Source organism: Heteronotia binoei, chromosome 6 (genome assembly GCF_032191835.1).
Source record: "Heteronotia binoei isolate CCM8104 ecotype False Entrance Well chromosome 6, APGP_CSIRO_Hbin_v1, whole genome shotgun sequence".
Taxonomy (NCBI): domain Eukaryota; kingdom Metazoa; phylum Chordata; class Lepidosauria; order Squamata; family Gekkonidae; genus Heteronotia; species Heteronotia binoei.
In genome coordinates this window covers 98,252,857-98,270,048 of record NC_083228.1, presented here as the reverse complement: position 1 = coordinate 98,270,048, position 17,192 = coordinate 98,252,857, and the positions used below count along the sequence as shown (strand labels likewise).

The 17,192-nt window shown below is 40.5% G+C and overlaps 1 protein-coding gene across 1 annotated transcript in view; it reads left to right on the top strand.

Moving 5' to 3' along the window:
• Positions 1-17,192, top strand: part of PAX3 (paired box 3) — a 174,270-nt gene that overhangs the window by 116,586 nt on the left and 40,492 nt on the right. The window contains exons 5-6 of the mRNA XM_060242184.1: positions 6,540-6,745; positions 14,704-14,869. Coding sequence (XP_060098167.1) covers positions 6,540-6,745; positions 14,704-14,869 — 372 coding nt within the window. The remainder of the gene's footprint in view (positions 1-6,539; positions 6,746-14,703; positions 14,870-17,192) is intronic.

The following is a 17,192-nucleotide window of genomic DNA, read 5'->3' as shown; positions in this document are numbered from 1 at the left end:
CATATGATTGCAAGAGATTGCAAGAGTGACACTTATGGAAGCAATGGGTTTAAAACTGGTTATCCTCCATTTTCTGTTGTGCAATAACATCCACAACTGACAAGCTCAAGGGTGCTTTTTACAGTTACATGTGAAAATGTTCTGAGGATTCTTTTCCCTAAGGCAGTGTTTCCCATTTGCAGGTTGTGACCCAGTACTGGGCCACGGAAGCCTCGCTACTGGGTCACAAGAAAAGCCAAAGCTAGCCCAGCCCCCAGCAAAGCTGGCCCTGCCCCAGCTCTGTGTTGTTCAGAGAGGAGCTGGGCTGTCTCTCCTTCCTTCTTCCTCCCAGTTTTTGAGAGAAAAGCTAGCATCCACTGGCACTTTAGACCCATTAAGTGTTCTTCAAGGTATGAGCTTTCATGTGCCTTGCAGTATGTTCTTTTGGGGAGATTTCTCCGGGAGGCCTGGGCAGCAAAGAAGGGTGCATGTGTTTTTTTCAGCTGAGAGGGGCGGGGAGTGGGCATTCCAGTAGCTATTTTTTTCCCAAACAACCCATGGGCAGAATTTTTGCTGGCTGGGGTCATCTGATGGTGAGGAAGGCTTTTTTTCCTTTGCCCCCCTTCTTTATTTCCCTGCAAGTGATACTCTGTCTGTATTCGTGGTGCTGGGAGGGGGACGAAGCAACATTGGGAGGGCTTCTAGTGCCCTGGCCTCACTGGTGGACATTCTGGTGCTTTTTGGGCATTGTATAAGGGAATTTTGGACTGGATAGTTCACTGGCCTGATCCAACATGGCTCCTCTTATGTCTATGTTCTTTCTTTCCATGTCTTTTCTTTTCTTTTCTTTTCTTTTTTTTCTTTCTTTTCTTTTTTTCTTTTCTTTTCTTTTCTTTTCTTTCCTTCCATTTCATTCTTTCCCTTTCTCTTTCTTTCCTTCCTTACATTTTTACTGGATAAAACTTTTCTGTTCACCATACTGTTGTTGCAGACATATAAGTTCTCCCAATGAAAAGTTGGCACCCCCAGTTGTAGCCAGGTGGCCTTCTATGAGATTTCTGTGTGAGTGACTGAGAGTAACAGGTGTGGGGCAGGAAGAGATTATTGGAGATTACTGCAGTATATCTCAACAGCACTGGAAGAGATGGTACTATGAACTTGGCACCATTTTACTGGTGCTGCTTTTAACAGCTGTCTTACACCAAAATTAAACTCCTCTTGTAGATATTAAAAAGGATGAAAGTAGTTCACTGGCTAAGTATCTGCACAACAGGTTGCTTTTAAAGGCATGGGAAACACAGCCAGTAAAAAGCTGCAAGTCCCTCATAAATATCCTTTTTGGGATAACTGCAGAAAAGCTTGTATGAACTTCATAAGACTTGAAATTAATTCATTAATTGCAGTACAATTCTCTGCTACCTTTCACAGCAATTTTCCCATGTTTCAACCAAAGAAACGTATAAAAAATAGCTGTCAAAAGATTTTCTTGAAACCAAGCAAGCTTGGTTGTAGCTTGAGGCAGGATTCCATTAGTAGCAGCTGAAGGAAGGGCCTACTAAATGTGTCAGCATATTTTGAGGTACAGCGGCTGCCAGGGCCCAGTGTGGGTGGTACACAGTGCTGGCATTCCTGATGGCAATGGCAACAGCACTCCCAACTGCATACACTGGCCAGTGTTGTTGAGGAAGTGATGTGTAGGTGCTGCAGGCAATGGAATATGGGCATTAGGAGTTCTTGCAAGCTGGAGAATACACAAACAGATAGGTGCATGAAGGTGTGGGGGTGAAAAGAGAGGACCGCCCACTTTCCACCCCCATTTTGGCTCAGCATGAGTTACAGAGAGATTTTTCTGAAAATGAATTTACTTCCGAAAAAGAGGCAGGTTTGGGGGAGTGCCCTGGAAATGACATCACAGGAAAAGGTGGAATTTTAGTTCAGTGTGCCCCGGAAGTGACATCACTTGGTCCTTGACACCACAGGAATTGACATAATTCCTGTCTCCCGGCTCCACTCTCAAAGTCTCCTGGCTCCACCTCCAAATTTTAGTGGGCCACGAAGGAGAAGTGTAAAAATAACTGGGCCATGGGAAAGAAAAGTTTGGGAAACCCTGCCCTAAGGGATTCTGGTCTTTAGAGTGTTGAGGCTATATGCCCTTTTTGTGCTTCTTAAGACTCCATCTAGAGAACATAGATATAGACTTATAGAAACAGAAAAATTAAGAGCTTGAGGTCATAGCACAGATGAACAACACATGCTAGTCATGATCGATAGTTTCTCTCCATGAACACTACTATTAGTATGAGAGGGATCAGCACTGGTTTCAACCCACAGTTGGATAGGGGAGATGTTAACATAAGAACATAAGAGAAGCCTTGTCAGTGGCCCATCCAGTCCAACACTGTCTGCTCCATATGTTTATCCTCTCTAAATCTGGATCCACCAGCTGATGGCCAAGGGCTATACAGCTGGTGAGCTGCCTTTGTCCTCTCAGAAGGAGGGAGAGGCGTGCTTTTGTGCTTTAGCCACATTTGGGTGCTTAGGCCTGGAGCGAAGGGTTTCATAGCTGGTCCCATTTTCAGACTTCACCTGATTATGGCCCACCCTCCCACTGTATTTGCTGTGCAGGCTTGAAGCTTGTTGCCCCTTTGGGGGGTAGGTAGGAATTTTTCACCTCTTCTGTATTGGCTCACAAGAGGAGGTGTTTTCGCCTACCTTGTACTGTGACAGTGGTTTAGGTAATTGGATCAGGTTGGTCATTTTACAGGTTGACAGAATTTTAGTGGGCATGGAATGTGGTTTGGTGAACCTCAGCTAAAAACCCCTTATAGGGGAACAGGAGTCTGATGAGTACAGTCCTTGGTTTGTATGACTCTGGGTGAGGAAAGCAGACTGTTTTTAGGGATCAGCTTAGTTGGATCCTCTCCTTGAGTTGTGCAGCTCTGGGGAGAGAATTCTAGGGTGATTCCTTTTGCTGTGCTGGCTGGGTTCAAGCCATGCTCTGATGGCTCCTGTCTGAGGCATGGGGACTCACCCATTATATGGCAAGGGAGGGGATAGTTGAGCCCTGGCCTTGCTTATGCCACAAGTTAGTTTTGTCCTTGCTGTTTATCTATTGTTAAGAGTTAAATAAAGTGGCCCATTGGTTAACCCAACACTCGTGTCTGTCTCTTTCTTTTGACTAGGGGCGCAAAGCTGTCTATGCTTGTAGCTGCCACCACTTTCTGCAGCAGTGAATTCCATATGTTAACTAATCTTTAGGTGAAGAAGTACTTTCTTTTATCTGTTCTAAATCTATTCATTAATTTCATTGAGTGCCCACACATTCTTGTATTGTGAAAAAGGGAGAAAGGTATTTCTTCATCTATCCCATGAATAATTCTGTAAACCTGTATCATGTCACCCCTCAGTCATTGCTTCTCCAAATGAATCAGCCCTAACTTCTTTAACTTTACTTCACAGGGAAAATGTTCCACTCTCTTAATCATTTTAGTTGCCCTTTTCTGCACTTTCCCCCATGCTATAATATCTTTTTTGAAGTATCCTGAGCAGAACTGTACACAGTATTCCAAATGAGGAGACACCATTGATTTATATAGGGGCATTATGGTACTGGCTAATTTGTTTTCAGTTCCTTTCCTCATCATCCCCAGAAAAGAATTTGCCTTTTTTATTGCCATTGCACACTGAGTCAACATTTTCAGTGACTTATCTACCACAATTCCAAGATCTCTCTCTGGGTCAGTTACCATCTGTTCAGACTCAATCATCATGCATTTATAGTTAGGATTTTTGGCCCCAATATGCATTACTTTGCACTTGGCCACATTGAACCTCATTTGGCACATTGACACCCTCTTGTCCATACCTCTGGAGTGCTTCACAATCCTCCCTGCTTCTCAGTGTCCTGAACAACTTAGTGTCATCCACAAATTTAGCCACTTCACTGATTACTCCCAACTCCAAATCCTTAATGAACAAGTTAAAAAGCACCTAGTACTGAGCAGTTTATCACCATCTACTGTGAAAACTGCCCATTTATATTCACTCTCTGTTTCCTATTAATTAACCAGTTTTTAATCCACAAGAGGATTTGTCCCCTTATCCCATGACTATTGAATTTACTTAGGATCCTTTGATGAAGAACTTTATCAAAAGCTTTCTGGAAGTCTAAGTAAGCAACAACTATTGGGTCATCTTGTCCACATGTTTGTTCACCCCCTCAAAGAACTTTAACAGGTCAGTGAGACAAGATCTTCCTTTACAGAATCCATGCTAATTCTTCCTCAATAGCTTTTGATCATCAATGTGCCTACTAATTCTATCTTTAGTAACAGATTTCACCAATTTACCTGGTTTTAATGTTAGACTGACTGGCCTGTAATTTCCCAGAACTGGGAAACATTTGGAACATTTGGAACATTTTTTTAATGATAGGGGTTACATTAGCTACTTTCCAGTCCTCCGGAATGGAGGCAGATTTTAATGACAGATTGCATATTTTTGTCAGGAGATTCACAAGTTCACAATTGAGTTCTTACAGAACTCTTGGATGTATGCCTTCTGGGTCTAGTCAGTTTTTTATTTGTCCATCAGTCATAGGACCTCCTATGTTATATGGGGTTCCCATCATGCATAAATGATTAAGAACTATAAAAGAGGAAGCAGAGTCGTGTGTGGGTTTCTTGCCTACTTTAACCCTAGCAATTTATACTTATATATTAATTCCAGTAAGAATGCTTCCAAACATTAATAGATAGTGCTAATTTACTGAGGGATTTTATTTAAAAAAAACACTAAAAAAGCAGGCTATTTCAAATCTTTATCCTTCTTCTTAATATGGTGTTGTGAGATGTTGTGAAGACTATGCAATGCCTTGATTATAAAATCCATGGAACTTTTGGTTGGTCAGTACTGGAAAGCAGAGAGAAAGAAGGAAATATCTTTTACAGAGGTTGGACAACTGAGATAGATTGCAGATGAGATTAGAGTTAATCTAAAAATTATACAGCAATGCTGAAATTCGTGTAGACATCTGAATAGTTAGTGGGCTGCTGTTTCAATTGTTTTGAAACTTGGGGGGTGTTTTGGGGAGAGGCACTAGATGCTATACTGAAAATTTGGTGCCTCTACCTCAAAGAATAGCCCCCCCAGAGCCCCCGATACCCGTGGATCAATTCCCCATTATTCCCTATGGGAATCGTTCTCCATAGGGATAATTGCCCAGTAGACATTTCCCTTCGCACCCACCCTGCCGCTTTCTGATGACCCTAAAGCAGGAGGGGGGAAAGCCTCCAAACCTGGGGACTGGCAACCCTCTCTCTTTCTCGCTCACACACACTTACTGGGTCTGGTTCCTCCACAATGACATCTGAAAAGAACAGGGGCTAGGCTGCTCTCTCTCTCTTTCTCTCTCTCTCTCACACACACACTCTTAGTTGCTCTGAAACAAAAGCAAAACAAACTGAGGGACTGTGTTGCTGACCCTTCCCATGAAGTACTTCCTGCTCAACTTTAAAGGTACACAGACACACACATTTTGAAACGGACCTGTTTTCAGGTTTCTAAACCTGCCCAAGATCTAGAGCTGCATGGTGGCTATGGGGGCGGGGCTTCCCCCACCGGCCAGCTGGGGCCAGCCTGTAAAACCAGGGAAACCTGCTGGAACCTGGGGATTGGGAACCTGGGATTGGGATTAGTGTTTCCAGATATCTGTAAAGCCTTCAGTTGAACTGATCATAAAAGGACTTGGTTTTTCCTCCTGTGTCAGGCTGAGTAAACAGTGTATTTCAAACACAGATTCAACAGTACTGAATATGTAAAAACAACTGAAACTGAACAAGTTGATGTCTTTGGAAGGAGGAAAACAGGATTCTTAGTCTGGCTTTGTGTTCTCAGTTATTCTCCAGTACTATTGATTAAGCAAATACTTTTAAAATTGGGTTTCTACTGTGTATATTCTATTTAAGGACAGAAGTGGAATTAAATGGCCTCTGAAACAGTGGCCATTAAAAAGCCATTAGTTGATAGGCAATCCTTGGTTCTTACTCATTTGCTAAATGTAGCTGTTTCAGTTGTCAGGATGCATAACTTTAAATTAGTTGAAAATGCATTTTGAATGTTTAAATTAATGAGCATATGTGTTTATTTGCATTGGGAGCAACCATTGTGCTTGACTCAGCCAATTACAGTGACAATGAAGCTACATGATACAGATTTCAAATATTTAATGTCTGTTAACAGAACTGATTTTTTTTAAAAAACTTATTGAATATATTTGAATATATAGCCAGACAAGGAAATTGGAATCTGGCTGGAGATATTCCAAAAGGAAGAAAAGTGAGCATATTCACTGAAGGAACTATTGAGAATTATTCACTCATTTGAATGAACTGTGCTGCAGCTCTCTCAGACAATGATGGTCCTTGTTTGGTTCAGTGGATGATCTGAACTTATTTGAATAAAGCATTTTCATTCTGTTCCTCCTCCTTTTCTGTACTTTAAACTAATTCTTGATTCCCCCCTCTGACAGCCAAAATACTAACTGATTTTTTTTATTTTAGCTTCGGCGCCTCAGTCAGATGAAGGGTCCGACATAGATTCAGAACCTGATTTACCATTAAAGAGAAAACAACGTCGTAGTAGAACAACCTTCACAGCAGAACAATTAGAGGAGCTGGAGAGAGCTTTTGAGAGAACCCACTACCCTGATATTTACACTCGGGAGGAACTTGCACAAAGGGCTAAACTCACTGAAGCTCGGGTTCAGGCAAGTATTACTTAAAATATTCCTGAACATTTTCTGTTGATTGGTGGATGGGCAGAAATACTGTTTTTTACCATTCTCATATGGATGAATTTTCTTGGCAAAGAGAGTGATGGAGATACCAAGCTTATTCAAAGTTCATAGTGTAGAAAAAATATTCCAGTTTTTTGAGAGGGTTGATCCAGTCCATTCATTACATGGATCATGTAGCAGGCACAGCCCTTCCACAAACAATGTCCTTGCTGGGTTGCCAGTGGAATGAGGTTTCTTATTGGGAGTGGCATTCACAGGGTTGAGAGAGGGAAATGAATCAGCTGACTGAGTCATCCTCTTGATCTTCCTTAAAAAAAATCAGCTTATTTCATGATGGAGTCTGCAGTTTGATTTAATTTTTTCCTTTGTAATCTCCCAGAATGGTTTCATTAATCAATGATATGTAACACAGAAAAATGGAACTTGAATAAGAAATCAAATCTTAGGTTCTTTAAATTTAGATTCTGAAAGAAAAAAAATGCTAAATTATGTTTGGTTTTTTATGAAAGATCTAAGATTATACCTTCTCTTAAAGTAGACTGCATGGAACTATGTCCCTTGAAACCCTTAGCCATGGCAGTTCTACTCACTTGGCCTGAGGGTAGTGTTCTAATCATAAACTCCTACCTCTCACCTAAAACCCAAAAAGCAGAAGTAGAAAACAATTGGCAGCGGTTGGAACAATATGTTGGATCCATTATTATGGACCATCCTAGGGCTAAAGTTCTAGTAGCAGGTGACCTAAATGCCCGATTGGGACCTGACAATTCCACTTTGGCTGCCAAATACAAGATCTGTTTGAATGGCTTTGATGAGACCATTGAACCTCCTCTTCAAACATGCTGCTTTAAAAACCAGACTGCTAATCTAGCTGGAACCTTCTTAGCAAAATTAATGCTTAACCTAGGAATGTTTATATTAAATGGTTCCACCAAGGGAGATAGACCGGGCGAATTCACCTTTTTGGCTGGGACAAGAACCAGCACAGTTGACTATCTTCAAAATCTGAGTTAAACTAAGATATGGTGAGTTTAGCTCTTCAAGCATTGATTAATTCATCAGACCAAATACTCTTTCTGTTTTACTCAAAATATTTGTTGTCGTCCTGATCTGGATAACTCAGGCAAGCCCAATCTCATCAGATCTCAGAAGCTAAGCAGGGCTGACTCTGGCAAGCACTTGGATGGGAAATATGAAATACCAGCAATCAGGAAGCAGGGGCAGTCTTTATTCAGCCACCTCTCAAATATCCTCTAGGCCCCCACTAGGGGTCAGTTACCAGAGGCTGCAGACACACACACACACACACACAATACAAAAAGAAAAAACCCCAGAAAAATCGTGAAAATTGGCTCTCATTTAATTGTGCAGAATAATTGGCTGTATTTTTGCTTTTGATTGCTCAATAAGGTGTTTACAACCAACGATGAACGTTTAGATTTAATTCAAAATTTAGATCGGTCATCAGATGCAAATACCTTTCAGGGGTTCCTGCCCTCTTATTAACTGGTTATTAAATTTTGAACAGACCTGCTGTAGCTGAATGCATGCACTTTGCTAGGTGGGTGATAGGTGGGCTATACATGAAAAACAATGCATTTTCACAACTTCATATTTTGCTACACCTGAAGCATACTATCAATATTAAAAATGAACAAAAGTAAATATGTGTTGAAATATGAATTAAAGATGTCTGTCAGAAGAACTATGGGGGAAATTGGGCATTATATTTTAGAAAGTTTAATGCCAAAATGTTTCAACAACCTGAACTTCCAGTGTTCTTTATAGTTTTACAACTGGGCTTATTTTCAAGTCATCTAACATTTTACTCATTTGAATCTCTTTTTTTCAGAACTCTTCTATGAAGGGAAATCTAATGTATGAACTGCATTTTGAAATCCAGTGGGAATAGTTTCATTATCTCGAAAACATTAGCTGAAAGATATGCTTCAGAAACAGAGGATGGGGTTTCAAAAATAATGGAATGTCTATGTGGCAATTAAGAATTGATTGGTTATGCATGAACAAAATTGAGAATTTTTAGTTAATCAGAAATAGACCTTTTAGTTTCTTGTGTATGCATTTTTTTGGGATGTGTGAGCTTTAAAAGCAACATTGAATGCTCATTTTTTTAAAAAAAAATAGTGACCCATAGCTACAAGAAAAGCAGAAGTATCATTAACATAACAGCTGTCTTAATGTGGCTTTAACCCTGTGACTTTTTACATTCCTTATGGCTTCCTTGGGTTCCCTTGAGACACATCTTGTCTCACACTTCTGTGATCTACAGCCTAACAAATTCCCTACTATGTTGAACATATGGACTTTTTGCTTAAAACAGCATGGAAGGATAAAAAGTCCAGTCAATCAGTGATTAAAATACCAGAACGATACCTTCTGGGAATTCAAGAAGAACTGAAGTTTAAGTGGCCTAACTTGTGGTTATTTGTTAAAGTTTGTTTGTATTTCACATAACTGATACAAAATCTCTCTAGGGAGATTGCCCTTAGTTTTGTTTTAACAGCAGTCACTGCATATTTGTATCCCATAGGAAAGATACCAATGGTCATGAGATGGGTAACCATATACCTTAAAAAATTTCCTAGATCTATAGTAAATAAATTAATATTTTGCACCTAAAATAAATTATGCAATATATGCCTAAATACACTTACTTTGCATTATGCAGATTGCAAAATATGGGGTTTTATAATACTAATAATAATAATAATACTTTTTATTTGTATCCCGCCCTCCCCACCAGGGCAGGCTCAGGGCGGCTCACAACATACAAATGTAATATACAATAAAACCATACATAGTAATTACAATTATAAAATCATCATTAACAACTTGTATTAAAATTAACATTAACATTGTGGTGCTATAATTTAGGTCTTTAATAAAATTCAGTGGCTAAAACATGTCCAGCGAGACTTTCTTGGCTCAGTGTTAGGTGAAGGCTATTTTGAACATGAAGAGAGAGTATAATATTTAGATATGGTGTGACAAACATCCACAAAGGTAGTAGGCATAGGTAGTGGTAGAGACAAGGATGTACAATTAACAGTACAACCTGAATGGAGAGAACAGGGGCAACAGGTCCACAAACAGGCAAAACAGCCTGGGTTTACATATTTTAACACCCTAGGCAACTACGCCCCACTCTGGCATATAAACGCTGATAAAGTAAAATGTGGCATCAAGTGGTGACCCCATGAAGTTCCATCTCAGGGGGTTTCAAGGCAAGAGATGAGCAGAGATGTTTTGCCTCTGCCTTCCTCTGCATAGCAGCCTCAGTCTTCGTTGATGGTCTGTCATCCAAGTGCTGCCCCTGCTTGGCTTCCAAGCTGTGATGAGGTCAGGCTAATCTGGGTTATTAGGGCAGCAGCTGTGAGAGCCCTCTCCAGCCCCACCCACCTCACAGGGTGTCTGTTGTGGGGGAGGAAGGTAAAGGAGATTGTGAGCCGCTCTGAGACTCTTCGGAGTAGAGGGCGGGATATAAATCTAATATCTTCTTCTTCTTGTATCTTGATGCTGCCACATAATAGTGAATGATGCATTTCAGTAAAAATTGAATACTGCCATTGGTTATGATTCTTTATGGACACAGAGTAGTAGCACTCTGTCCCTTGTCATCTCTGTGCTGAAAACCTAGGACTGCCAGCTCTGGGTGGTGAAATACCTGAAGATTTTTTGGGAAAAGCTTGAGTAGGGACCTCAGCAGGGTATAATGTCATAGAGACCACTCTCCAAAGCAGCCATTTTCTCCAAGGGAACTGATCTTGGTCAGCTGGAGATCAATTGTAATATTGGGAGATTTCCAGGTGCCACATAGGGGCTGGCAACCCTATTCTTGTGTTGGAAACTCAAATGGTAAACCAGCTCAGATTTCAACAGGAAGTGCCAATTAGAATTGTGATGGTATGTTACACTAGTCTTTAAAAAGCAAAATTAAACTATAACTTGTAGGATTGCCACGTCTGTGGTGGAAAATACCCAGAAAAGGGGTGTCAAACATGCAGCCCGGGGGGCCAAATCAGGCCCTTGGATGTCTCCTGTCAGGCCCCCGAGCAACTGGCTGTCATCTGCTTCCTTCTCCCTCTCGCTGCCTTCTGCATCACAGCATGGTTTGCAAGACTTGCTCAATTGCACAGGAGCTACAGAGCAAAGTCTCTATTTTCTCCATGAGACTCCTCCTCTGGGGAGGATGGGAGGAAGGAGAGCTTGCTTTGCCAGGCTCTCTCAATTGCACAGCAGAGCTACTGAACCAAACCTCTCTTCCTTCTATTGGCTGAGGCTCCTCCCCCTCCTGGCCCCCTGGGGAAAGAAGGAAAGAGCCAGAGCTTCCTTTGCCCAGTTCCCTGGATCCCATGGGAGAGATACAAAGAAAGCACCTTTCATACCAACAAGTGCCAATATTTTAAGCATGTTTTATTTTAAGTTTTTTTTAAAATCTTTTATTGTGTTTGTCTGTGTCCTTTATAAAGTTTTTATCTCTGCTGTCTAATCTTAAATAGGTATACACATGGCCCAGCCCAACATGGCTCGACCCAACAAGGTCTCATTTATGTCACATCCTGCCCTCATAACATGAGTTTAACACCCCTGACCTAGAGACTTTGGGGGTGGATCTGGGAGAGGGTGGGGTTTGTGTGAGGAGAGGGGCCTCAGCATGGCACAATGCCATAGAGCAGGGGTGGCTAATGGTAGTTCTCCAGATGTTTTTGCCTATAACTCCCATCAGCCCCAGCCAGCATGGCCATACCGTTGGCCACCCCTGCCATAGAGTCCAAAGCAGCCATTTTCTCCAGGGGAGCTGATCTCTGCCAGCTAGAGATCAGTTGTAAAAGCAGGAGATCTCCAGATTCCACCTTGAGGCTGGCAACCCTAATAACTTGGATCCCACCTAGAATTACCATGCACAATAAGGCAGGGTGATTTTTGCCAGTTCTTCCTCTTGTGGAACCGCATATGGCCTCCAATGTTGCTCCTAAGGAATGCGGTCCTTTAGGAATAGCTTGGCAGGGGGTAATCAGAGGCATCCTGTTAAAGGGGGAATCCAGTTAAAGGGGGTAATCAGAGGCATCCTGTTAAAGGGGGAAAAATTGATCTCCCCTCCTCCTGTAGGCATTCAAATCAGGATTCAAGCCATTGTATAAGATGCCCTCTAAGTCTCCACCTGCAGTTACATGCACTCACTGAGGGCTTACACAGAGTAAAAAAGAAGAGAGTCATTCTGCTGCAGTCCATTCTGAATGTTTGCACTTCTTAGGGCTATTTAATTTTCTTTGGTGGAGGTCAAGTGGGTTATGATCAGGAAGTGGATATGTTTTTGGACTCAAATCAAGGCATATGTGGGTTTTACTAGATACCTACAGGAGGACATGTGTTCAGACACTGAATATAGACTATCTGATTTCTTTTCCTTAACTTTTAAATAGTCACATGGTTGGAAGAAATAACCCAAATGCATTTTTTTGCAAAACAAAAATGCAGTAATTGTTAAGTTTTACACATAGGAAACTTGCCAGAAAAGTTACACAAATGTAGATCAATGATCTGTTTCCTGCTCCAATCCTGTTTGCCACTATAGCCTTTCATTCCATTTCTTCTCTCTGCTGAGTCCATTCTGTCCTTGAATATCAACCCTGCTTCACATACAGACTGCCAGTTATGAATATTGACTTCAGCTGTCAAATAATAAACAAAATAGAAAACATATATAATAACTGCCAGATTTTATTGATTTAAATTTTGTATATCCCACCTTTCCTATTGGCACAATTTTATAGAGGGCCACTATGTAATAGTGCCTCAATTGCCAGACTAGGATGAGAACCTAGATTTAAAACTCTAGTCTACCATGAAGCTCATGGGGTAACCTTTGGCCAGTCACTTATCTCAGCCCTACTCTTACTTCACACACTTTTTGTAAGGATAAATGAGATGTGGAGAAAGTCATGTATGTTGTTCTAAGATTTTTTGAAAAAGGGTAACATAAAAATGAAACAGCTATATGAAGTGGTGTTGGTTATATATTCACATTTTAAATATTAGCTGTCAAAAAAGTCAATTGTCAGATATAAAATACTATTATGTGTAAAATATGGATCTTCGATATCAAATATCTGACAAATATTAAACATTAAAATTCACAGAGAAAGATTTGAGGACAGTTTATGGGGCAAATTAATCACGTTTTTGTTGAACATTGGCAAGGAAAAATGTTCCATTCAGATCATTTAAGAATTGCCAGTGTATGCTACAGCCCACCATGGTGCCTGAGGCACATATCAATCCTGAACTTCTGTATACAATATTTCTAGTCCAGAAAATACATAGTATTTAACCAATATCAGATGTGATTCTAACCATATAAAGTGAACGTTTCTGCTTATAAGTATATTTTAGATACTAGAGATACATAACCAAAGATTTCTTTATAGCCTAGGGAGAGAGGGAAAAATGCAGCCTTATAACAAGGAACATTTTTAACAGCAAATTATAGTGAGCTGCAGATCAGTCTGCTGTTGGTAACAGTCTTTACTATCATGCAAGGGATTCAAATTAGACTGGATGAATCAGTTAAGTACATTCTGGTCTGGAAAAAATAGATACGATGAACTTGTAGACCTTTTCCATCACAGACTCCCAATATTTACATCTTGCCTTTTGTTATCATTTTTTCTCTAAGTAGTTTGTAACTGAACAAGGCAACATCATACTTCCGAAGCACTGGCCTGTTATTCTTTCAAAGCTACACTTCTTCCTTAAGGCTTTCCTTAATGAAATTGGCCTTGACAGTTCCACTGCCTTATCCTAAACAGAGAGTTTCCCATGTGCTTTTAAGGGAACAAGATCTCTTCTTCAAATGGGCAAAAAGTTTGAAAAAGGAATTCTTCAAGACAATAGAGGATAGTTTACTCTAAACAGAGTCCGGGCTTTACAAGGATGAATGCCAAATACGTATCAAATCAAAAGACTGGTGCATTGATAAAGACACATCTAATTTAAACCAGAAAATGTACTCCCTTTGCCTCATTGTTGTAATCCAGAATTATTTATTTAATTTTTGGTTACTTCACTGGTCATAAGTGAAAAGAGATGGGGGTGGGGGGATAGCAAGAACTGAAAACGAAGGGGGTTTAGAAGGGATAAAGCTATGAATTTTGATGGAGGTAGGGGTAGAGTCTATGGAAAGTTATCAGAACAAAACCTGGAGGACCTTTCGCTGCCACAATACCACAAAGAAGACAATGGAGAATAGCTACTTATATGATAGATATTTATTATCCAGCTATTGGAGAATAAACATTTATCATTCTGTTTTCAAAATGTTCAATAAATGACTGAAATAAGTATAGAAATATGACCTAGGGATGATGAATATTCTGCATGATTACTTATAGTTTCTCTTCTTATTGTTCACCATGATTCCATCTCTCTTTCATTGTAACCAAGCCATCTCTTATGGGCTTCACAGTTTTCTGATGCTCTCTCTCTCTCTCTCTTTTTTTTTGCATGTCTCATGGCCTTCTCAGTCCTTGTTTGCTTAATTTCATTGGCATGGGTTTCATGCTTCAGTGTTTCATCACCCTACTTTTCAGAGCAATTGTCCATGGTGGGGAGGTGAAAGGTGAACAGCTGTGCGTTGGGGGCAAATATATGGTATATATGTAGAAGGTACCATCAATTTTCGAAAGGTCCCTGTACTGGTCATGTTTGGCAAGCAGCCTGAATTGATGATATTCCTGATGTAAACAAACTCTTTGTGGCAAAATGTGAGAATACTTGCTCTAAGAGTTAAAATGCTGGTTGCATTGGAAATATAAAATGGTTAGTAGAAAAGGGTTTCAGTTGCTGAATACATTTAAAGCTAATTATATCATTATCTCAGATGCCTCTATGTTTTCATCCATTTGTAGGTCTGGTTTAGTAATCGTCGAGCTAGATGGAGGAAACAAGCTGGGGCCAATCAACTGATGGCTTTCAACCACTTGATCCCAGGTGGATTCCCACCCACTGCCATGCCAACTCTGCCAACATACCAACTGTCAGAATCCTCCTATCAGCCCACCTCTATTCCTCAAGGTACAGAAGGAAGCTGGGCATTCTCTTCAGTGGTGTTTTATTATGTTTTTATTTGACTGTAATCTACTAAAGAAAGAAAATGTGCTTAGGGCATATCTGCATCGTGATTACTCCCAAATTCAGCTGTGCATTGGTTCAAGTAGATCAAGCTCACATTTGGCTTACAATTGGATACCATCATAGAAGGCCTAAAACCAGTCTTAAATCGCTACAGAGTAGGTGCTAGATGGGAAAAAGTTATGTTTATATCTTCATCACAGTTGTGGCTCAGCTGTGATTACTTGGACAAAATGTTGATTATTTAGCATCCTGTGGGGGCAGCTGAGAAATACAGCAAAGAAAGATGTAATATAGTTCCGAAATACACTTCAGTTGATAGCAATCCTACTGTAATGTTTTCTAAACTGATCCTCCCCCAAATGCAATGAGGTCAGTTTTCAAACATCTTCTTAGCCATAATTTCTAATGTCGTGTATAGTGATAATTATACTTCTGAAAAATGTAGATGTGGCTGTTCTAAATTAAAAGCTTAGTATTGATTTGGCAACTGGACACCAAACAGGTAGGGCATCTCACAGGTAGCAGAGAACTAATGGGTGATTACAGAATGGCACTTTGGGCCAACTCAGAGATGCTTCAGAAATCGACTAGAAAAATCCTTCCAAATGGCAACATCTGTTGCCTGTTCCAATCCCACTCTCATCCCGTCCTTCAGCCGCTGGAGAGCAGCTCAAAAAGCTACCACTTCAAAAGTGGTAGCAAAGTTTTGAGCAGCACACCAGTCACCTCCTCACCATATAGAAGCAGAAGGGCACAAGTGAGGTGCCTTGGTGGTGTGAAATAGCCAAGCCACCCCAAGCCGTATCTGGCTTCCTCCATCTGATCACGCCAAGTCACCACGCAGATGGGAAGGGGTCACCTTGTGCCGGAATGTGTGGAGGCTTCTGGACGGCTCTTTTTGAGCTGGTCCAATTTGGGCTGCCTCCCATCTGCCTCAAAATGCCCATTTGTTAGCAGCCCATAACTCATTTATAGGTCTGGATGCAAATTTCTTCCTCTCTTCACCATGCTATAATGTGATTCCTCTAATAGCCGTCAGTACTGGGCATAGATATCAAAATATGAATCCAGGAAGGACTTGTTCTGGGAATGGGATGGAAGACTGCAGTAGACCATACCCAGAATTGCCCTAGAATTCTAATGAGTAGCCTCAAGTCTATCATGGCTATGGCGTCAGTGTGGAACTATTTTGCAAAGTTTGGAATGCATACTGGAGATCATCATGTCATAAGATAATTGACTATTATCTGAGGCTCTGCCCTTCCATTTTCAGGGGTGAGGTAGAAGGAAGAGAACCTTTTTGCCTTGGCACCCCAATTTTGAGATGCCTCCCACTACTGAACCCTTGCCTCATGCTGGATTTACCTTTCTGGTGTTTGGTGAAGACATTTCCCCAGCTATTTCTTCCTTCTTTCCACATGAAACTCCCTCCCCCAAGTTGGTTGCTAATTTTGGCTTTATTTCTGCTGTTTTAATTTTGCGGATTTGTTAGTTTTAATGGTCCCTGTGTTCCTATTTTATAATTTTTGCTTGTATCATTTTGGAAATGAGATTAATTTTTAGTATTTTAACTGTTCTTAATTATTTTGTTTGTCATCCCAGGAACCTATTCCTGGTGGATGAATAAGAAATGCTTAAAATAAACAATAACATTAACTACAAGTCTATGTGCCTTTACCCGAACCTACAAGCTGGTGCTCCTTTATTTGAACACAGTGGGATCTACTTCCAAGTAGACCTGCCAGGGATTGTACTGACAGTGACACTGAAGAGGGCACAGGTTGAAGGAATAAGAACAAAGATAAAATAACAGTCTAGAGGGAGGGAGAGAAAGAACAGAGCATAGTTAATGTTAAAGAACAATATTTGGATTGGAGTGATTATCTAACAGAGAATCTGAAGCACCTTCAAAGAACTACTCTCAGAGTCCCATGGGGATAGTAATTTAATAGCACAGTCATAACTATGTTTACTTAGAGGTAAGCTCAATTCATTTTAATGGAACTTGTGTCTAAGTATGCTTATAGGTTGAAGCTAGTTTATAACTATAGTGCAGCATGTTATGCACCATATCCTGATTAAATACATATTGTGTTTCATTGTGGCTGGAAACCACAACCCTGAAGGGGAGACATTTTACATCACTTTGGGAGTCACCTAAACTGTCCATATTTCATGTTATTTTCCAGTATTCTCATGTATTAAGATTCTCACTGTATGTTAGTCACCTGCAGAGTGCTCATGAGTTGCTTTAACTATTGCA